General features: G+C 52.8%; 2 protein-coding genes across 4 annotated transcripts in view; one reads left to right on the forward strand and one right to left on the reverse strand.

The window, feature by feature from the left end:
- The first annotated feature begins 9,562 nt into the window (after positions 1–9,562).
- Isl2 (ISL LIM homeobox 2) lies at positions 9,563–14,253 on the forward strand. The gene is made up of 6 exons (XM_021656236.2): positions 9,563–9,736; positions 10,441–10,630; positions 10,725–10,987; positions 12,368–12,651; positions 13,208–13,375; positions 13,623–14,253. Exons 1-6 carry the CDS (start codon positions 9,679–9,681, stop codon positions 13,737–13,739), a joined length of 1,080 nt encoding a protein of 359 aa, XP_021511911.1. The 5' UTR covers positions 9,563–9,678; the 3' UTR covers positions 13,740–14,253.
- Positions 14,254–18,016: 3,763 nt separating this feature from the next.
- The window catches only part of Scaper (S-phase cyclin A associated protein in the ER), a 334,907-nt gene continuing 330,953 nt past the window's right edge, over positions 18,017–21,970 (reverse strand). For all 3 annotated transcript variants that reach the window (XM_060374235.1, XM_060374232.1, XM_060374222.1), the window contains 2 exons: positions 21,594–21,645; positions 18,017–19,014 (listed from right to left, as the gene is read on the reverse strand). In XM_060374235.1, coding sequence (XP_060230218.1) covers positions 18,911–19,014; positions 21,594–21,645 — 156 coding nt within the window. In that variant the 3' untranslated portion in view covers positions 18,017–18,910. The remainder of the gene's footprint in view (positions 19,015–21,593; positions 21,646–21,970) is intronic.

Below are 21,970 nucleotides of genomic sequence, written 5' to 3' on the forward strand. Positions count from 1 at the left end.
AATCTCTAATCAGTTGAATTTTTGTTAATCAAGGAGAAATTATATAAGATAAACACACCAGTTCTTTTACAGGGTCGCTCAAAGCTAGAACCGGTGTCTCTCTGTCTCTGCCTCTGGCATTGAAGATGCAAACTGACTGTCATAAAATGAACCGCAAGGACATGAGTTCTGACATCAACTGGGCTTTTTGTTTTTGTTTTTCCTGAGACAGGGTTTCTTTGTGTAGCCTTGGCTGTCCTGGAACTAGCTCTGTAGATCAGGTTGGCCTTGGGCTCACAGAAATTTGCCTGCTTCTGCCTCTGGAATGCTAGGATTAAAGGTGTGTGCTTCTGGTGGGTGCTGTCCCACCCAGTAAATTCTGTCACCAGTAAGTCTGAAGGAACCTGGAAGTCCATGCTTCCTCAGTCAGGTCTCAGTTTGAAGTCAGCTGCCTCCTGGGCTTCAGCCCTGTGATACCCAAGAATAGGAAACCCATCTCAGCAAAGCCCAGCTTTCCGACTCAGAAAAACTGAATTTGTGGTGATTTGTTATACAACCTGAGAACTAATACCACTCAGAAAGCTGCAGGTTTTCCATGTTGCTCAGAGGTTTTCTCCCTTCCAACCTATTGTTCCTCATTTTCTTACCAATAGTTGAATTCTTGGTGCTACTGACACTTCTGTCAGGACACCCACCTCTTGCCTGTCATAAACAGTGAGTACCTGGAGTCCGTGTCTCCCCGTCCTGAGCCTTCGTGATAGTGCCACTTGGAGAAGAAGCACACATACGCTTACATAGCACCTCATGTTCATATCATTCCTTGGAATCTTGAATTTATGCAAAAAAGAGTTACGTAAATGGTACACAAAGAAATCTATCTTCCAATGCATCAGCATTGTCTCCCAGGCTTGGGGTGAGGAGCTCAGAGTACAGGATTCCGTGCAAGAGGGTCTGGTACAGTCTCCAACATTAGGGTTATCTATTGGATAGTCATTTCCTTCCATTTAATAACTGTAAGTAAAAGGTCCAATTTTGCCTTTTAAAAGCATTACTTACTTTTTGAGAATTTCATACATGAGAATTATATTTATTTCATTCTGCTCCCATCCTCGCTCCCCTGACTCCTCCTGTGTTCCCCCCCTCCTTCATTCTCTTTTTTAGTTATTATTGTCCCGTATGTATACATACATCTTCATATGTCAGTAGAAGCTGCTGGGTCCACTTAGTGCTGCTCTATGTCCACGGCTTCAGAGGGATCAGAGGACCCATCCCTGGAGAGGAGTGCCTTTCCTGTCAGCAGCCAGTGGCTGCCCGTTGTTCTTCGTGTGGTGGCGGGGCCTTAAGCTTTCCTCCAGCTGCCCTGGTCATTTGGCTTTTCCTGCCTATCACTCAGTCTGCTTTCATCTGTTAACTGTTTCCACTGTTAGAACTTTACCATGCATTTAAGTCTCTGGTAAAAATAAAAATCGCTTTTCTCTTTGATAAATGTATATTGCTCCCTTCTCCTGAAGACTTTCACCTTCACTTTGTCCTCAGAATTATTTTCTCAAACTCCACTGGCAATTTAGTTATATTTGTGCTAGTTATAAATTAGTTATAATTGTTTTTATAGATGTATGTGTCTATTGATTAATTAGAGGGAAAAAACGATCTCCCACAAGTCATACCAGAACATGCTTTGTCATTCTTACAAATTTGCTTTCTTTCCTGGCTAAGAGAGCTTTTTTCATATTAACCTAAAATATTTCTTGTTGAATTAATGACAAGACTTTTAGTATTTTTGTTTAGAATATACTAACTCTAATAGCCAGGCGATGGTGGTACACACCTCTAATCCCAGCACTCAGGAGGCAGAGGCAGGTGAATCTCTGAGTTCGAGGCCAGCCTAGTCTACAGAGTTCCAGGACAACCAGGGCTACACAGAGAAACTCTCTCCAAAAATAATAAACAAACAAACAAACAAACAAATAATATATATACATACTAACTCTAGAATATGTTTATTCTTGTTTATTTCTGGATTATAAATGCAACCATGAATTGCCAAAGTTTGACACAAAGCAAAGTCCTGGGCTGAGGCCAGAGCTCAGTGGTGAGGAGCTTGGCATGGATGAGGCCCTGGATTCCAGTCCCTACCACAATAGATGAAAGTCATAAACTGTATGCCAGGTGGGGGTGGCCCACACCTTTAATCCCAGCGCTGCAGAAGCAGTCAGATCTCTATGAGCTTGAGGTCAGTCTGGTCTACAGAGCAAGTTCCAGGACAGCCAAGGCTATAAAGAGAAGCCTGTCTTGAAAAACCAAAAAACCCTAACCAACCAACCAACCAACCAACCAAAAAAGTTATAAACTGCCTGCAACACTGCCTATTTGTCAGTAAAGAAATAACAAATCTTATTTGTAAAATATAGACTAATTACATGCAACAAGAATTTTTTTCCTAGAGAGCTGGTCCCTAAACCTCTGTCAGTGTCCACTGAGTCGTATTTGTGCCTACACAGGTGAGCCTAAGCCAACATAGGGTTTCCTAGCTCCTTACTGGTGATTGCTTCAGAAATGGGCAAACCTGTTCCAGTCTGAGCTGTTGAGACAGAAAAGAGGCTTTTCTAGGTTCTGAAAACAAGGCATCTTTCCCCACTGGTTGCAGACAAGGAGGCATCTGCTTCTTCTGTTTTGGCAGCCATTTCGAGACCACACAGAAAAACAATTCTTATCGTGAAGCAGGTCTGTGGACAGGGAGCAGAGAAATACAAAAACCTGTTGCTGAGGAGGTTGAGACCCAGCCCACCCATCTCCTGGGCTGACCTGCGATCTGCTCCTGTTTGAGCCAAGCATTTCCTCTTTATATTAGCTTTAACTGGGAATTCTTTTCTACCCCCCAAGAAGCCTAGATGTATGTAATGTATGTAGTCCCAGCTAGTCCCCTACACACAGAGGGAAGGGAGCCACATGCCCCTTCTCACTCACCAGGCTTGCAGCTTTCTCTCTTGCAAGCAAACTCAAATCCCACCTCAGGCAGAGCCGGCAGGCCTTTCTCCGTGGCCACCCTGGTTTCATCTCCTACTACCCGCCCCATGTGAAATCCCGTGAGAGGCAGCGCCCTCCTGCAAGCTTTAAGCAGCCTCCTGGCCCTGGGCTGCTGCACTGGCTCAACTCTCCTCTGATGTTCTAGGTGTGTGATGATGAGGCCTCCGGTGATAAATCTCTCCTTTCTGCAAGCGGTGATGCTGCCGTTCCGCAGTGTGAGGCTGCAACAAGGGGAGCATTATGATTTCGTCCTCAACTGTAAGACATGTCTAAGGCAGCTATAAATAACGCACATTGTCCATAACTCAAGTTGATCAAAATAGAACACAGCGCAGGGATGCAGGGCAGGATCTGCTGCCTCCAAAGCAATCACACACTCCCAGCGGATGAGGCCCTGCCTGGAGTCCCTCCTGCGGCGGGCTAATGCCCATCCCAGTCTCACTAATCACTAATCACAATCTGGCTATGATTAGACCCTGGACAGTCGCCTCAGAGGAGAGGTGACAACCCAGATTCTGTTATCCCCTGCATTACCTGATTTGGGAACCCAAACCTCCAGGAGATGTTTGCAATGACAGGGTCTCTGGAGCGTCTCTGAGAACACTGCGCTGTGGGCCTTGGCTAGAGCCCAGTATTGGGTGCCACTGTATTTCCTGTTTTGATGCAAGGTGATGAATAGGCAAAATAAGACAAGAATCTCTGGTTCCTGTCAGGAGAAAAAAAAATCACATATTTAGTTTCTTGTAAATGTGTGTTGGAAAGAATAAAAGATATTCCTAAAAGCCATTAAAAGGACAATATCTTGATGAAGGGAAAGTCTTGTGTTGAGAGAGTTTTTCATTTGTCATAAACAAATGCAAGCACCTTTGAGCTTTGTTCTAATAGGCTCTCAAGTCTGCAAATTTTAAATCCAAACACATCCTGGAAACCCTCAGACCTTAGTGCAATAATCTGTTATGAGGTGGAGAGACAGCTCAACTGTTAAGAGTGCTTGCTGCTCTTGCAGAGGACCCAAGTTTGGTTCCTAGCACCCAAATTCCAGCTCCAGGGACTGTAACATCCACTTTCGGTTTCTGTGGGTTCCTGCACTCTTGTGACACACACACATAAAAATAAAACAAATAGGACTGGAGAGATGGCTCAGAGGTCAGAAACACTTGCTGTTCTTCCTGAGGTCCTGAGTTCAATTCCCGGCAACCACATGGTGGCACACAGCCATCTATAGTAAGATCTGATGTGCAGGCAGAATGTTGTATAAATGATAAATAAATCTTTAAAAAAAATAAAACAGAATTATTTTGTTACCCTCCTGTGTAAATAAAAAAAATTAAAGGTATCATTAATGCATAAGTTTATGATTCCAGGAATTTGAGTATAGCAATGTTGTTAAGTGGACATCCGAGCTGAGTCTGGACATACAGCCTTGCCTGCTCGGAGGGGGATCAGGAACCTCGTGTGGATTACACATTAGTGAGTTTGAGGCTGGACTAGGGTACATGAGCCCCTGTCTCGGAGAACAAAACTAAATAATGAAAACAAGTACCTAGCTCCAAGCCTGTCTGGTGCCATGGGTCAAATCGGGGGTGGGAGTCGGGGTGGAGCACGCCCAGGCGCCGAACTAGCCTGTTTCCCCCTTCTGGAAAGTTGGGGAACTGCAGCTTTCAAACCAGCGGCCACCGTTCCTCTCTATGGATGGTTCCTTTTCCAGGACCTATCCGGAAGCCTGGCTTCCAGTTCTTTGTGTGTTCCTCCATTTGCCTTTAGGGCGCGACTTCGAAGGAAACAGTGGTTCTGTGTGTGTGTGTGTGTGTATGTGTGTGTGCGCGCGCGCGCGTGTGCGTTCATTTGTCTCCATCTTCTGCAGTGACCCTGTGGTGGCTTTGTTATCCACCTCTCACCCGCATCCTCTCACAGTGACTGCCCCAAGGACAAGGGTGCTGCAGACTGTGGGTTTCTTGTTTGTTTAAACATGGAAGGCTTTTATCCCACGTCTGTCCACTCTAAACAAAGTGACAAACAACACAAAAACATCTGTCTGAACTGACCACAAGTTCATGACTCATCCCACTGCCTGAAGTGGGCCCGAGTCTCGGGCTTATCTCTCGCTTATCTCTCAGTCTTACTGTCCTGGCTTATGAAGGTTATTGATTTTGAGCTGCTTCCGCTGCAAGGCAGAGCTGGCTTCACGGAGCCACAGCCTCTGCAGTCACAAGGGCTCAGGGCTCAGCCATTAGGGTCCTGATGTCCTTGGTGTTGCTTAAGCAGGAGTCTGCAGTTCCACTTGAGTTGGGGTCTGTGGATTATGTGGCTGCTCTTGTTTAGGAGATGTCTGTGTTTTAAGTGGGTGTGACCTGAGACTTAGACCAGGCTTATTCTACAGCAAGAGCTCGGGATACGTCAGGGAGGAGAGAAGGGCCAGTCAGGGGGCACCTCTCCCTTCCCGGGGGGCAGAAGGGGTGGCACAGCAGAAGGGGAGGGTTTGTGTCGGTCTCAGGGGGCCTGACCTGCCAGGCTTCTTCTTTCCCAGCCCTGGCTGCTTCACTGGGGCGCGGTGCCCTCGGCTCCACTCCCTGGAGCCTGTGGTGGGAGCCATGGGTCGTAACGCCTCCCACAGTCTTTAGAGAAAAAGAGAGGTCTGTGAAAGTGGATTTGGAGGGGGTGTGTCAGGAGCAAGATGGTGTAGACCTCTGAGAAGTGCTCGGAGGTCTCAGACCTGGACCAGGGCAGACGGACATCCACAGGCAGGCACTCCAACAGAGACACCTGGGCCTGGCTCAGGCAGTCCGGCTTTCGGCTCCAGTTCTGACATTTACAGGCTGCACAGTGAACCTTAGTTTCCTTTCTGATACTATTTTGGTGTGGATTTAAGATTTCTCGGCAGCTAGCTCATCCAGATTGGTGGCATTGTGGAGAGGCGTTGGATCCTGGGGCTGTCTGACCTAATCAGTAGATCGTAGTTGGTGGGCTATTAGGAGGTGAGCCTGGATGGATGACAGAGGCCAGGTGTCCACGGAAGGCATAATTGCCCTGAGTTTGTCGCTGTCCCCTCCCTCCTGAAGCCACTTGTCCTGATAGTTTCCTCTGCCGCATTGCAGCCACAGAGCGACAGGGCTAACCGTGGACTGAAGCTGTCAGAAAAAAAAAAAACCAAAACTTTCTTCAGCTTGTTTTTTTGTCAACTATTTTGTTATAGTGATGAAAAGACATCCAGAGTGTAGATCAAGGCTCCTGCCCCCAGGAGCAGCTCCCGCTCTGCTCTGTTGGGCAGAGGTCACACTCACCACTCCCTCCGTGAGAGACTGGGAGGTAAAATGCTCCACGACCCCACAAGCAGAGCCTGGACACAGAGCCTGGTTCCGATACTCCTCCCTGTCAGCTGCATGACCTGGTCCAAGTTACTCACCTTTGCCTGCCACTGTCCCTCAGCTGTGACTTGGGACAGTAGGAGCATGGCAACTCATTACTAGGATTTCTCTGAAGAGAATCTCATCTTCCGGCCATGGAGACCGTGTTACCATGGCCTGGCATTCCTTTTTACATCTGTGACTCTATGGAGATCAAACAGGATGGCGGTGGTGCAGAGAGGAAGTTGTTTGTGTGGCTGCATGACGCTGCGTGTGCAGGCCGGCACATGCTACCTGGGTCCCTGGGCCAGACACCGCCTCTGCCCTGGGAGAGCATGAAGGCTCTCTGTCAAACAAGAGCCCACGACAGAGTCCTCAAAGGTGTGTCCTGCTTCCTGGTTTTAGGAGGAAAGAAACAGGAAAGGCAGAAAGGATGGAAAGACTGACTAAGCAAAAAACAAACAAACAAAACCACACACACACAAAAAACAGCCAAACAAAAAACCCAGAAAACAAGTAAAAGCCAGCTTGTTTTCCTGGCCTGTGTAGGTGACTCCCAAGTTTTGGGCAAATGCCAGGGACCCTGTTGCTCTTCCCCTCAAGCAAGGCTTGTTCTCAGGAGGGGACTGTTGTCATTATAAAGTGATTCGTTTCTCAGGGATCTTTTCAGCAGGGTCAGCTCTGGGCAGTTTTATCTATGAGGGAATGGAGGAAGGATTCAAGGGGTTTTCTTTGCCCTTCTTAGTCTTCCCATGTCACAGCCTGTGCTAGGGCTCTCAGGCCACGGCCACTGCTCCCAACAAGGACAAGAGGAAAGAGTCTCTTGGACGCCACAGCCAGGGATGTGGAGAGAAGACAACCCTGTTCCCTCTCAAAGGGGACCCCAGAGGCAGAGAAGCAGTGTTGGACCAGATTAAAGACACCCACGTATGTCACTGATGCCCATCTCATGCCAGCACTGCGCTCCTAGGGTAAAGGACCCAGGAGACCCACCTTACAGCTACAGAGAAACGAAGGCGGGGAGAGGCTCCCGACTCCTCTTGGGTTTCCGGTTGAGAAGGGGATTTTCTAAAGGCAGGAGAGGGTTAAAGGCAGAGCCCAGGATTCCTGCTGAGATCTGCTTCCCTCCTGACGCCACAGCCAGTACCCAGGAGGTTTGTGGGATCTTAAGAGTAATGGGAGCCAGGCGTGGCCCAGGATAGCCCTGGGGTGGAGGGTGAGGTGACAGTGTCCTGCTGTGCCTGGAGCTTCACCCGCAGCAGGCACAGAGCAGAACCCACTCACTGACATCAACAATAAACAAAGCCCACACCTAGGGCCGGCTGGTCCTCCCCGCCGCAGGCAGGCAAACGGAGCAAGCGCCTCCACAAACAAATCACTGACTGTGCTTAGTTAGACTTCACTTCGAGCAAGGCCCCCACAGACACCGTCCCGGCACGGGCTCCCAACAGAGACTGCCGCTACGGTTACCATCCCTACCACACACTGAGCGCCTGCTATGGTACAGGTACGGTTCTAAGGCTTTTCCCGAGATTAGTTTAATTTTTACAAAGCAGAGACAGCTGTTCTAAGTATAACCCATTTTCCACAGGAGGAAAAGTGAGCGAGGGAGAATGAAACGAAACGCCCGAGGTCACAGAGGCCAGCGCAGAGACCCGGGACCCCTTACTTTCCCTCACGGTTTGTGACTTACTAGCGCAGACACATTCATGGAAACTTAGCGCGGCCCCAGGCTCTGACAGGCTCACAGACAGCCAGAGCTGCTGGTAGGAAGGATGGGGAGGAGGTAGGTCTGTTGTTAGGGGTGTAGGCTGCCCCCAAACTCTGCGTCCAGTGAGAGCACTACAGCTGCAAAGGTGGAGACAGGGTCAAAGCCGCAGGAACCGGCTGTGGAGCAGCTGCTTCCGGTGCTGAAGCGTTCCCAAGGAGCGGTTTCTGTGCCCCCACGGCCTACTAACCCGACATTCTGCACAGCCTCCTCAATGCTCTCGGCTGCACCCATTTCCCAGCCCAGCAGCCTTCGGCGGTTAGCAGTTGGACCGCCGTGCCGAATCAGCTCAGGCCCAGAGGCCTCAGAGGTCCGCGTCCAGGGAGACTGGGTGGATGGACTTCATCCCAGGAGCCCACCGCACTCCACCTAGAGAAGCATCAGGTTTTCGGTGTCCTTTTAAACACGGGCTGGGAGGCCAACACTGGAGAAACACCGATTCACCGATACAATTCACCGATTTGTCTTCCAACCCTTTGAAACAAAACTCGTACCGATATTTTTTGTGAAGGAAAAAAAAAATCCCCCAATCCTAGAAGTTGTAGGTTTTCCAAGGATGAAAACGCCACCAGGAAGACGGGAAATTACCCCGGGCCCCACATTTGTCCCTGATTACTTGCGTTGTAATTGGTTTGTGAAACCCAGAATCAGAGTTCGTAAAAATCGTTTATTCTGGACGTGTAACACACCTCAGCAGCTGAGAAAGGAGGGGTGGGGGTCGCGTGGACTTCAGAAGAGCGCAGAAGACGGGGAGAGAGTGCGGCGGCCAGGGGCGAGCAGCACCGCGGCCCGCGAGCGTCGGGGCCCTTCGGGTACCCACCTGCAACCTCGGGTTTCTACGGGCGGCGCGGGGGCAAGTCCGCACCGAGGTTATCCGAACCCCGGTGGTCGGTTCCCGCTCCTGCTCCCCAGCCTGCGCCGCCGAACAAAGGCTCGGGCGCACAGGGCGAAAGGCGGCCGGCTGGACCGCGGACGGCCGGGACCCCGCGGATCCCCTGCTCTCCCTCACGTCCGCCGTCCCCCCGGAGTAATCTTTATAATTTAAAGATGACGAAAGAAGGCCACTGTAGGGGCAAGCGCGCCACCAGCCGCGCCCGGGTGTCCGCGGCCCTGCTGGGCAGCCGAGCGCCCGCGAGCCCGGGGGCAGAGCGGCGCTGCGGCGGCGCCCGCGGGGCGGAGGCCTCCAGGGGACTGCGGGGCCCGGGGCCGCGGGGGGCTGCGGGGGAGGGGGCTGCGCCCCATTGTTCGCCCCCAGCCAATCAGCGCCTCCCCGCCGCCTCTCGGCCAATCTCCCCGCGCCTCGGCCTCCGCCCCGGCCCTCCGCGCGCCCCCTCCCCCGCGGCCCCCGGGGCGGTGGGAGAGCGGGGTGACGCTACAGGTCCCGCCTCCAGCCCGGGCCCCGGGCGAGTGCGTGCTGACGTCATGCTGCGTGCGGGCCGGTGCGGAATCGCTCCTTCAACTCCGCGGGGCCCGAGTTAGTTAGCCAAGAGCCGAGGCTGGGCGCGCGACCCCGCTGCTCCTGCCCCCGGCCGCACGCTTGGCGCACATCTCGCTCTCTGCATGGTGGATATTATTTTTCATTATCCTTTCCTGGGTGCTATGGGGGATCATTCCAAGAGTAAGTCTTTCGGTGTGTGTGGGTGTGTGTGCGTGCTTAATATGCAGCGTTTCCAATGCAGAAGAATGTTTAGCGGATTCTACAAGTGGCCTCTATTTGACAAAATACTTGGGAGAATAAAAGGAAACGAACTAAACGATGCATTTCGCCTGCAACAGTGTTCATCCTTTGGAATCCTGTTTTCTTTTATAATTAGGCATTATGACCCAAGCCGGCCGGGCTGACCTCAGGCTGGGGATTTTTCCTCTTCTCTTTTCTGTGTTTTTTGGTAGGATGCTTAGGTTTGACTTAGGGAGATGGGTCTCTTCTGTTTGCTCGTCTTTCGGGGCTGGAGGTGTTTTCAGTCGCTTGATCTGAGGTGTTTAAATTGAGAACTGTCGGAGAGGCTGAGCGGGGACAGGGCTGATGGCTGCGGTGCTGGGACAAGGGTCGCTGTGAGCGGGAGCGGGCGGAAGTCCGGGCTTGGCCGCAGGGTGGACAGCGGAGTCGGGCGCCCGCTGTCCCCGCGCCGTCCTCCGGCGGGAACGGACGCGGCCGGCGAGGGTGCTGTTCTCGCTTCCTCCTCCCCGGGCCCTTCGGGAGCGCACGGCCCCTGCGGTGGCACCGCCGAGCGCGAGCGCGGGCCGGGCTGGGGCTGCGGCGGCCGGGGCCGGCCGGGGTCCGGCAGGCAGGCCTGACGCGGGCCCCGCGCCCTTCCCCGCCAGAGAAGCCCGGGACGGCCATGTGCGTGGGCTGCGGGAGCCAGATCCACGACCAGTTCATCCTCCGGGTGTCGCCCGACCTCGAGTGGCACGCCGCCTGCCTCAAGTGCGCCGAGTGCAGCCAGTACCTGGACGAGACGTGCACGTGCTTCGTGAGAGACGGGAAGACCTACTGCAAGCGGGACTACGTCAGGTGAGCTGGCGTGGCCCCGGGTTCGGGGCCCGGGGCTGGGGACGCGGCGGCGCGCCCGGGACCCGCGCTGACGCCGCCGCGCCCGGGCCCGCAGGCTGTTCGGCATCAAGTGCGCCCAGTGCCAGGTGGGCTTCAGCAGCAGCGACCTGGTGATGCGGGCGCGGGACAGCGTGTACCACATCGAGTGCTTCCGCTGCTCCGTGTGCAGCCGCCAGCTGCTCCCGGGAGACGAGTTCTCGCTGCGGGAGCACGAGCTGCTCTGCCGAGCCGACCACGGCCTCCTGCTGGAGCGCGCCGCGGCCGGCAGCCCGCGCAGCCCCGGCCCGCTCCCCGGCGCCCGCGGCCTGCATCTGCCAGGTAAGCCTCTCCCCGGCCCGCAGCCGCGCCGCGCCGGGGTGCAGCCGGGCGCCGGGCTTCCGACGGGAAGCCGGTGGGAGAGGCCCCGGGCGCCCGCCTGTGCGGCCGCGTGTGCCGGGGAAATTGCAGGCGTGAGCCTGTGAGCTTCGGGAGTCGTGTTCTTTGCGGCCCGGCCGGGCAGGACGCAGGGCAGCATCCGGAGAGTGGAGGGCCCGGGGTCCTAGGTGGTGCATGTCTGGGCTGTTTAGAATTCCTTTGATGAACCGGTTATCGTCAGGGAGCAAAGATGGTACCCCAGCGGAGCCTACGGGAGAAGGCTAGCCGCGCGGAAGAGGGGCCTGCGCTCTTGTCTGGAGATCCAGCGAGCGTAAAGCTTCAGGGAGTTTATTGACTAGAACCCTGCGGTGGTAGGTGTCCTGCCCGGGAGCTGCCAGGATCAGGGCCACAGGCAGGTGGAGAAGGGGCTCCAGAGACCCCAGCTCCGGGCGGCCGAGAGGTTTGCCGTTCGCCCCCGAGCGTCTAGACCTTGCCTCCCCGAGCTGTGTGGCCCCAGGCCTCCGCCCCTCCCCGCATCTCCAGTTCCACGCTGTGGAAGGAGGAAATTGGTCAGGGTGGGCTATTTGTAAATGTTTACCCAGACCTAGAAATGCCTAGAGGGGACACGAGCGTAAACAGTGCAGCTCGCACCCAATGGGTGTGTGGACCCGGCTGGAAGGGAAGCCGCGGAGTTGGTGTGGAAGGAACCCGAGCTTAGTTCGCCCGGGGGCTCCCCTTTGTTGTGAAAATGTAGGTCTGAGGCGGTTTGAGGTGGGTGCGAATGGCTAAGGTGCCCGGAGCGAAGGGGGGATTCGCGGGCTGACGCCCCCGGCCAGGCAGGCAGGAAGGAGCGGGTCCACGCCCGGAAGGCCTGTGCGGTCCCGACTCGGAGTCTCCCCCGGCAGAGCGTCCCGAGCGAGCGGCGACACAAGCCGCGGCAGGCCATGGCGCGAGAGTCCCCCAGGCCGGGTGGCTCGCTGCGCCGCGCGCCCCAGCCTCTGCCCTCCCTCGGAGGCCGCACTTCGATCCCCACCTCGTCCTCTAAGACCCCACCTCCCCCCAGAGGGCTCGGCCTGTCCGGCCGCTCGCAGTCGGCCTTGCCTAGGGTGTGCTAGTCCCGCAGGCCTAGAGCGGGGCTGCAGAGTCCCGAGGGCTCGGGGAGGTCGCCCCGCGCGGAGGCCGGGCCTGCCGGGACGGAGCAGAGGCCATCCTCTCCCGGGCTAGGGCGAGCGGATGGAGGGGAGACCGAGCCGCAGCCAGACGAACGGAATGAGAGGGGAACGAAATCTGGGGGTGGGGTGGGGCGGCCGGCCCGTCCGACCCGCTGCCCCCTCGGCCCTGCAGACGCCGGCTCGGGCCGGCCGCCCTCGCTGCGCACCCACGTGCACAAGCAGGCGGAGAAGACGACCCGGGTGCGCACCGTGCTCAACGAGAAGCAGCTGCACACCCTGCGGACGTGCTACGCCGCCAACCCGCGGCCCGACGCGCTCATGAAGGAGCAGCTGGTGGAGATGACCGGCCTGAGCCCGCGGGTCATCCGCGTGTGGTTCCAGAACAAGCGCTGCAAGGACAAGAAGAAGTCCATCCTCATGAAGCAGCTCCAGCAGCAGCAGCACAGCGACAAGGCGGTGAGGGGCTGGGGCGGGCGGGGGGCCCGTGCGTCCCGGGGCGTTTTCCGGGGCGCTTCACCGGGAGACCCGGGTGGAGCCACACTCCCCGCGTCCGCGGCACCCGCACCTTCCGAGGAAGGCTGGCTTTGGCTTTCGGGTCGAGGGGGCTGGTGGTGTCTCGTGTCGGCCACAGCCCAGACTGGTGAGGCCCTGGGCGCCGAGACGACAGAGTGGGGTGTGGGACCGCGGGGTCCTACATTTCTTGGGCAGGGATTGAGCGGGGCTTTTCGTTTGTTTGCTTTGGTTGTTGTTTGTTTTTGTTTTTGTTTCCTTCGCACGCCTGGCTAGGGAGGGGCACAGATGCCTCTGTTTCCCTGGCCTGGTGTGTGGTTTCTGGGGTGGCAGGTTGGTAGGCCCTGGGGCACCCCCGCAGCGGGGATTCGTTGTGCGCGTGATGCGCGCCTCCTCCTCAAACCAAAGTAATCCTCAAATCGCCCTCCAGAGCCAGGGGCTCCGTGCTCAAGCGGTGCCAGCGATCGGCCTGACTCACTCCCTGCTGTCGCTTGCCCCCTAGAGCCTCCAGGGACTGACTGGGACGCCCCTGGTGGCGGGCAGCCCCATCCGCCACGAGAGCGCGGTGCAGGGCAGCGCGGTCGAGGTGCAGACGTACCAGCCGCCCTGGAAGGCCCTCAGCGAGTTCGCGCTGCAGAGCGACCTGGACCAACCCGCCTTTCAGCAGCTGGTGAGGCCCGCGCTCTCCGCGGGAGGAGGGGGGCTTCTCATGGGACCCGGGCCCTGGGGACGGAACGGGCGGGCGGGCAGGCCTGCGGGGCCCGCCACCTCGCCGCCGCCGCTGAGCCTGGGTCTAACGTCTCCCCGCAGGGTCTGCCCTGCAGCTCGTCCGCGGGCAGCGCCGCGGGTCCCCAGCAGGTGCCGGGGCAGGGGCCCGGCCTGCGCTCACCTGAGTTCTCCTGCTGCCTGTCCTCCAGGTCTCCTTCTCCGAGTCCGGCTCCCTAGGCAACTCCTCGGGCAGCGACGTGACGTCCCTGTCGTCGCAGCTCCCGGACACCCCCAACAGTATGGTGCCGAGCCCCGTGGAGACGTGAGCGAGGACCCCTCCCCGCCAGCCCGCGGACCTCGCATGCTCCCTGCATGAGACTCACCCACGCTCAGGCCGTTCCGGCTCCGAGAGCCCTCCGGCCCCCGGGATCGTTGTTGGAGCGGCGGCGGCGACGGCGACGGCGGCCAGCAGCGCGGGGACGCGGCCCGCCCCCCGGGCCCGGGCGCCCTGCCGAGGGCTCTCCTGCCTTTCTGTAACTAGCATCGGGGAGTTCCCGGGTTCGCCGCGCCTCGCCCCGCGCCGCGGGGGACCGGCCTCCCCGCGGGGCCTTTCCGTGCGGGCTCCCGCCCCGACCTCGCCCGCGCTCCCCGAGGCGCTGCACCGGCCCCGCCGGCGAGGACGCGACGGCCCCAGGGACCAGGCGCAACCCCCACAGCGCATGACCGCCGGACAGGGTAGAAACCGGACTCAAACATGTCTTAAGTTATCAGTCGACGGAGGACAGTGAGAGCCTTTGCCGAGCAAACGTAAGTTATTGTTATTTATTGTGAAGCGAACAGTGGGACGGATATTTTGATCTTAATAAAGACATCTCCACCCCTGCCACGCCGCGCCTCCAAGTGTGCTGTTGGCGCCGCGGGAGCGGGGCGAAGGCCGCTTCGCGCGTGGGCCTCGTTTCGGCGCCCCCCGCCCTCGTGCCGCGGCGCGACGGGCGCCCGACGGGTGGGCCGGGCGCGGATTGGGCGCCGCCGGGGCGGGACCGACGCGGATTGGGCGCCGCCGGGGCGGGGCGGGTCCGGTGCGGCGTGAGCTGCGAGGCGTTTCCGGAAGCAGGAGCGCCCGGGGCCGGGGCCGCCGGGAGAGCGGTGCCCGGTGGTGGAGTAACTAGTTTGGGCCGCCCCGGGCTCTGCGGCGCGTCCTCCGCGTTGTCCCTGGAGTGGATGCGCGACGTGATCAATCTCGCTGCATTTATTAATTCCCCCGTCTAGACAGGGGAGAAGGCCGGGGCGGCTCCTTATCTGCGTTTGGCATCACCTGCAAGCGATACACTGAAGGAGCCACAACAAGCCCCCGCTAGGATCGCCGCTGCGGGAGAAAATAAGTCCACCCAGAACCAGTCTGGCGTGTCCTTGGTTTATTTTCTTTCCAGGCCCGAAATGGAGAGGGCGGGGGACGGCCCCTGGATATGTCGTGCCCAGGTCACTTGGTGTGACATTTCAAACCCCTGCGACTTGTTTTCTTGAAAACTGGCTTTAGAGATCGCAGGAAATAACCAAGAGATACTGAATCTCCAGCAGGCCCCCCGGGCAAGCAGAAGTTAAAAAAAAAAAAAAAAACAAAAAAAAAAAAAAAACAAAAAAAAAAAAAAACCGGCAGGCTCAGGTTTTACCCTCAACAAATATTTAACCCTTTGGCAGTCTGGGACAGTTCTTTCCAAAAGCCAGCATTTAGCCCTCCCTTCGCTGGTTCAGAAAGCTGCCAACTCACCATCCTGCAACAATCTGACATTTCTATTTCTATGTCCAAGTTTTGTGTTTTGAAGGCGTGCAGTGGCCATCCTAGCTTATAGGTAGCTACCAGTGACAAATGTTCCCAAGGGGAGCTGGGAGAGAGGATAGAGACCTCTGTTAGAAGCAGTTGCTTGGGCTGTCCTGCAGTTTCAACTCCCATTCCAGGAAAGGATGGAAGGCTTCCTTGTCAATTAAAGAAAATGAGAAGAGGTGGGGAAATCGAACCACATTTATAGTTTTCTTCCTGAAAGTCAAGGTGATACTAGCACTTAAAAACGGGAACATTCCCTTTCTTGGGGATTTAGGAAATGGTCTGCAAATGTACAGATAAGATACATATATACAGAGTTAATTAGGGCCAGCTTTACCACTCAAGGCTGGTTCTTTGAGGCGTTATCCCCTTTACTTAGACCATTCCGTCCCAAGCAGAAAAACAGATCTCTTTCTCTCTCTCTCTCCCTTTCTCTCTCCTCTCTGTCTCGTATCTGGTTGATTATTGAATAGGGGAAAAAAACCCTATAATAAATCTTACTTTTGGAAACTTGACTATCAGAATATTGTTTTTTTTTTACTTTTCTTTTTATTAAAAAGAAACAGGTCCTTAGGGAATTTAATTATTAGTACTAAACTTTGGCTTTTGACAGTGTGCAGTATTTTACAAACTATATCTACCTCTTACTATGGTCTTTTCCCTTATCATTCACAACTTCAACAAACTAACAACCCATTTTGACTTGACACTCTCCGTGTGCCTTTCTTACCATGGGAAAATTATCCAGGGAAAGTGGCGGTGGCACGGTGAAATCATCTCAAGCTTTTTCTTGTGTGATGCTCATATGATATATCACAAGCTTTCTCTCCCATTACCCACCTAAAAGAGTGTGTGGTGCTCGCAAGTTCCCAGGGGGAAAGGCTTTCAATGTCCTTGGCAAGCTAGAAGATCTACAGTTAGTTACATTAATAAATAGGAATTTCACTGGTTCCCAGGTCATCTTTAAACATCTTTTGTAATGAAGTAGGGATTTCCTGGTAAATTAAATTACCTGTGACAATTACAACTTTTGTGCTTTTACGCTAACGTTTAGCAGGAGACATCCAGATCTGTAGTAAAATTTCAGCTTGAGGAAAGGGGCTATGGGTGGAAAAATGGAATTATTTAGCGTGATTCATTTCAGAATAAGATTTCCTCAGAAGACTTAACAAATTTGCTTAGCTCTGTGAAATTGAGGCGGGGAAAAGATCCCAGAGGCAGACAAATTTTTGGCCACACAATTTGGTACACATTGTAAGGCTGCTGCACAATTCTGGGAAAATGAATTTTAATATTGAGTATGAGACAGAAATCAGCCTTTCAGTTTTGGATATGGAGTAAGTTAAAGCTCAATCTTGTCAGAGCCAGGAAGGCTGGGTCTAAATGAGCCATTGTTCTACCGCTACCCTCCCCAAATGCCAGACTCTGCCACTTTTGCCTTGGGGTGGGCTTACACTGCCATGCAGTAAGCTGTGTTCACCGAGACAGACAGAGAGAGAGAGAGAGAGAGAGAGAGAGAGAGAGAGAGAGAGAGAGAATTAGCCGAACAGAAGCCTGCTGGGGGGAGAAAACAATGGACGAGTAAGTTTTGCAGAGAAAAAAGTTCCCAATGGAGCTTCGATAAAAGCAGGAAATTCAGAGTTTATTAAGCCGATGCAAGGAAGATTAGAGGCTTTTAACTGTGTGTCTGATTGATGTAAAAGTAAACTTTCTTTAAAATGCTGAGGTTCAGCGCTATAATGAGGACTGTGTGACCAATTACAGGCTAGCACCTTGTTGATTGAGGCTTTGTGAGGAGAATGCAGATAAACAGAGCGAGGTTGAGAGTAGTGATGGGAGCCAGAAAGGGCACAGGGAAGTCCTCCACTCAGACCCAGACGCGCAGCCAGACAGCTCAAGGTCCAAGTTCCTTTGTGCCTTCAGTAGCAATCCCCAGCCAGGCGGGAACGCCAGGTGGGTCTAGCCTTGGTTAAGAAGGCCAGCACCTGAGGGGTGAGGGGGTCATCAGGTGGACTCTGGGGTGGGCAAGAGTCTGCCTCTTGGGAAGCTGGCTCTGTGCTTGAAGCTTGGGGAGGAGAGGAGAAAGACGGGTCCTAGCACACGTCCACCAGAGCTGGGAAGACGCAGATGTTTCTCACAGCTGCGAGAGGACTAAGGAACACAGAGGTTAAGGTTTGGGGCTGGGTCCTGACCTTGGCCACAAGGAGGCCGAGGTCCAGGTTCAAGGTCACAATGCTGGCGGCTGCCAGAGTCTGGCGGGGAGGGGGAGGGGCATTGCGGCTGAGGACCGGCAGGAAGGTCTGACATCTTTGGCTTTAGGAGTGTCTGGCTCTGCAGAGTTTGGGGGTAATTTTGTCATCCCGGGTGCAAAATTTGGTTGCGAATGTTGCTGTTCCTGGCGTCCGAGAAGCTTTTCCTTGCCGGTTTCGAATGCCGGTGGTGTGCCCCTGCTCCAGGAGGAAGCCACTGGCACCACCGGACTGCAGCGGGCGCATCCGGACCATTCGGTTACATGTTTAATTGCGAATTCTGGTACAGCTGCTGCGAGGTTAATCACAGCTGTCTCGATTATTTATGGCTTTCTGGCAAATTTCCGAGCAGATAAGAGGTATATTCCACCGTGAAACGTCTCGCAGGAAACCTTATAAATACTTGATGACCCTCCTGGGCTGTGCGGACCGCCCTCCGCTGGCTCCGTTCGGAACCGGCAACTTAGGCATCCCTCCCTCCATCCCCAGAGAAGGGGTACAGAGCAGGAACACCGGCAGCGCTCAGCAAGGCTGACGTCAGACCTCTTTATTTTCTTTCGGTTTGTAAAACAGCTAAAAAAAATTGAACACACAAAATTGCAGCACCATGAGGTTCCAAAAAGAAGTGCCCAGAAAAAGGAAGGTAAGATTTGAGTTGTTCAGCTTCTTGTGACAATCTAGGTTTTGGGGTCCATTTTCCACAGCCAGATCTTTCTCGGTAATTATTACCAAAGTCACCGCGGCTCAGCTCTGGGTGGGTTGAGGAGCCCTCCTCCCTCCCCCACCAGATGGCCAAAGCTTCGTGCCTTGATGGCTGGACTCAGAGGCCACCCTCACTGTTCGCTTTACTCCCATGTTGTCCCAAATTAATTATTTAAGAAGATGTCTGATGCTCCCAGATTTTAAAAAATTATTTTAGAGACTAAATTTAGCTCAGTAACGCTAAGAGTTCATAGTGCATTCTGCCATGAAGTTCCTGACCAGTGGTTGGGCGCTGTGATTTCAGACAGCCCCGAGGCTTACTCAAAGTGTTAGTTACACAGGTCTCAGCTTCAGGCTTTAGAAGAAAAACTTGGAGCAGGCTTTATAAATGAGTTAACACTTTCTCAAATTTGTGCTGCTTTAATGTGAAAAGTCAACACTGAAAACAGTTACTTAATTACAAGAATGATAGTTGTCTAATTTTACCCATATTACAAATGCAAATTACACAGCATGGTAGTAAACAAACTCCAGAATATTGTGCATAAATGAAACAAACTCAATTTGCAAAATTAGGAAGAACAGTACAGTATGTACAGTCTTTATAAACAGTGCAAAAAGGAACATATCTACAGCAGGAGAGTATAAACAAACCAGGGGTTCCTTAAGAAACAACATAAAACACCAACAATGGTACTCAAATACACAGTTAGCTAAAAAACATTTATTTTTTCTCTTTTTTCAAGAAAAATTGCCGGGCTTCTTCCCAGGCCTGCTGAGGAAATCTGTTAGCCAGTTCCAGGTAGTCTCCGGGGTTCCCACGTTTTCCTGAGGGAGACAGAAAATCTGAGACTAAAAAGTGACTTTTGAAGGCCTAGAAATTAAACTTACTTTGATATCAGAGTGCAAATGGGATCATACATTTCAAGTAAATCGCTATAGTATAAATGTTATAAATATGTATTTTAGCCACAATTCAGTTTGTGCTTCCAACATACTCAAACATTAACCTATATTTAAAACATTATGAAATATTTACCTTGGGACTCCAGAATAAGAAAATGAGTACAGTGACCCTAACAGGGTGACAGCGATGTAATCTTACTTCTGCACGGGTACATCTTATGTAAGTGGTCACTTTTACTATTATAATTAAATATTTGGCACTGGGGACTGAACTTGGGGCTCTGTAAACAAGGACCACCTCTCCCACTGAGTCACAAACCTGGCCTAAACAGTGACTTCTTTTTCCTAAAATAATCTATTTAATGTAAAACATGCATTTAGGTATAACTTTGCAACTGTTCAAAGCTGGCATTCAGTAGCTATCTAGCAGAGCAGAGGTGAACATCAGAGTTTTGCCGGCCCCCAGCATTTGGTGTAGCCCTGGGGCAGTGCACATGAAAGCCAAAACTGCCTCCCAGTGGTGAGAGCCTGGGAAGCCCATAGCTACTTTCACATCCAAGAGGTTGCCTGGACAACAACCTCAAAATGCTTGGCTGCATTTTATTGAGGACTTAATCTGTGACAAAGGTGTAAGCTAAATTGATGTCATCTTAAAAAAAGATCATTAATGTTTTTTGAGTCGGGTATCACTGTCCCCCTGGCTGGCTTATAACCTGCAGAGATCCACCTGCTTCTGCCTGTCGAGTGCTGGGATATTACATATATATCAGAGGCCGGAGGCACTGGATCCCCTAGAGCTGGAGTTGCAGGGGCTGTGAGCTGCCTGATGTGGGTGCTGGGAACTGAACTCTGGTCTTTGGTGAGAGCAGCAGGTGAGCTTGACAGATGGGCATCTCTTCAGCCCTCAAACCATTTCTCTTAAAGTCAGCATATTGTGAACTGTCACTAATTGTGCTCGGAGCAAAGCAGAGAGCACCTGTTCAGCTGCTGTTCTATGTGTGGAGCCTGCTGTACACACACAAGGAAGGCAAAGAAGGTGCCACCCCATGCAAGAAAGAAGGTTGAGACTTCCTCTGGCTTAGCTCAACCAAGCAAAGGGAGGCAGCTTCCGCTTCTGGAACTTGGCTTTCCAGACACTTAGATGGTGACTCATCGGAAGAAAAAGAATAAGTCTACATAGTTATATCAGCAAAAAGAAAAAAATGTTGCTTAATTAAAAAAATAAATACATTAGAATATTTGAAAAAGTATTTTCACATGCTTAAAAATTAAACAGTTGTTTTGTAAGAAATAGTAACAAACTGTACTGATTTCCTTTACATGTCCTAATAGCTTAAAAGAAAGAAAAGAAAAATGGCTGTGACTGCGCCAGGGCAGACCTGAACTTGCTCACTGACTGCTTGAAACAATGGTGCTAACTGAGATGCTGACTTGAGTTTCTGGGAAGTGGCAGAGCTTTGTTTACTTTTCTGAGTACCTGAGTCAATAAAGCCTCACATTTTTTCATGATATTGTAACAGTTCTGTTGTATTTTCTTCTGTGTGCTTTGCAACACCTGCCTACTGCAGATTTTATTTTATTTTGGTATGACAGCCAAATTGTCTACAAGGTGAGTGCCTTAGAGGATACTGTTGGATAGGACTGGGCCTCTGAGCGACCACTATAATACATTTTATTTCATTTTATTTTTTAAGATAGGTTCTCACGTAGCCCAGATTGGCCTCAAACTCACTGTATGGCCAAGGGTGACTTTGAAAGGATTCTCCTGTCTCTACCTCCGAGTGCTGGGATTATAAGCACATGCTACCATGTCCAGTTCTGAAGAACATTTAACACTGTCAAACTAATGAGGACCGGGGGAGAGTCTAGAGTGGGACTTCTCAAGCAGAGACTCTACCACATAGCCAGAGAGCAAGCTGAACTTCCCAGTTCCAGCCCGGGTGGCAGGACGTTTAAGAGGGTAAAAGTGAAGCGTAAAGGCTACATCTCTAACTCTGGTCATGAGCACACTTCAGCAAGAAGAAAATGAACAAATGCCTGTGACCCTTTACTTCCAGAGTTCTGCTAAGTGGCATTAATTTTTCTCAATGTATAGTTATTTCCAATTAAAACAGGTCAAATGCTTGAATTTAGGGGTGCAGCTACTGTCCTGCACTTTTATTTTGAACATGGACAGCGAACCCGTGTTGGGGCCTGGCGCATTTCTGAGTGCGTGCACGGGCCGATGGCAGTGCTACACGGCTGCATTCCCGTTAGGACTGGTCGGCATTTAATGGTTCTTGTAGCAGGTAAGGACACAAGCGGTCTGTGCTTTCCTTTATTTCCAGAGGCTTCTTTGTAGATTCTCATGATATAGCTGATTTCTTTACTCCTCAAGTGCTTGCTGTCTGACCCTCACATACTTGAAGTAACACAGGGATTCCCTAATTGTTCTGGAGGAAAAGAATGCAAACCCGTTCATTTAGCTCCCACATGCATGGGGCAGTCTCAGTAGGACCCACCTTTGGGGTGAGAAGACTGGTTATCCACATGACCCGGAGTCTGTGCAAAGTCCTGTGTGAGAAGAGAGAGGTGAACTGAGACCAGCGTTCTGAACAGAACTGCACACGGTCCCTCTAAGCATGCATCACAGCTGGAGGGATTATCTGGAGCACAGAAGAGCAGCAGAGACCGAGGCTGTGCCGCCAGATTCTTGGAAGGTGAAACTGAGTCTCTTCTGTGAACATGTCAAGGCCAGAGTGCTGTCTGCAACCACCCTGTACCCCCAAGCATGAAACCTAAGCCAAATGGACTATTTCAAGAGAACACCTTAAAGAGGCTTTGGGGGTGGGAAGAGAGGGTTGTGATCTTATTAATATAACTCAGGCTGGACTCAAAT

Source organism: Meriones unguiculatus, chromosome 1 (assembly GCF_030254825.1).
Source record: "Meriones unguiculatus strain TT.TT164.6M chromosome 1, Bangor_MerUng_6.1, whole genome shotgun sequence".
NCBI lineage: Eukaryota > Metazoa > Chordata > Mammalia > Rodentia > Muridae > Meriones > Meriones unguiculatus.

What these genes read in the sequence shown, in the direction of transcription:
- Isl2 (XM_021656236.2), top strand. Translation starts at nt 9,679, where the DNA reads ATGGTGGATATTATTTTTCATTATCCTTTCCTGGGTGCTATGGGGGAT. An exon ending in TATGGGGGATCATTCCAAGA is followed by an intron (nt 9,737 to 10,440) that starts GTAAGTCTTTCG and finishes CTTCCCCGCCAG; the next exon opens with AGAAGCCCGGGACGGCCATG. An exon ending in CCGCGGCCTGCATCTGCCAG is followed by an intron (nt 10,988 to 12,367) that starts GTAAGCCTCTCC and finishes TCGGCCCTGCAG; the next exon opens with ACGCCGGCTCGGGCCGGCCG.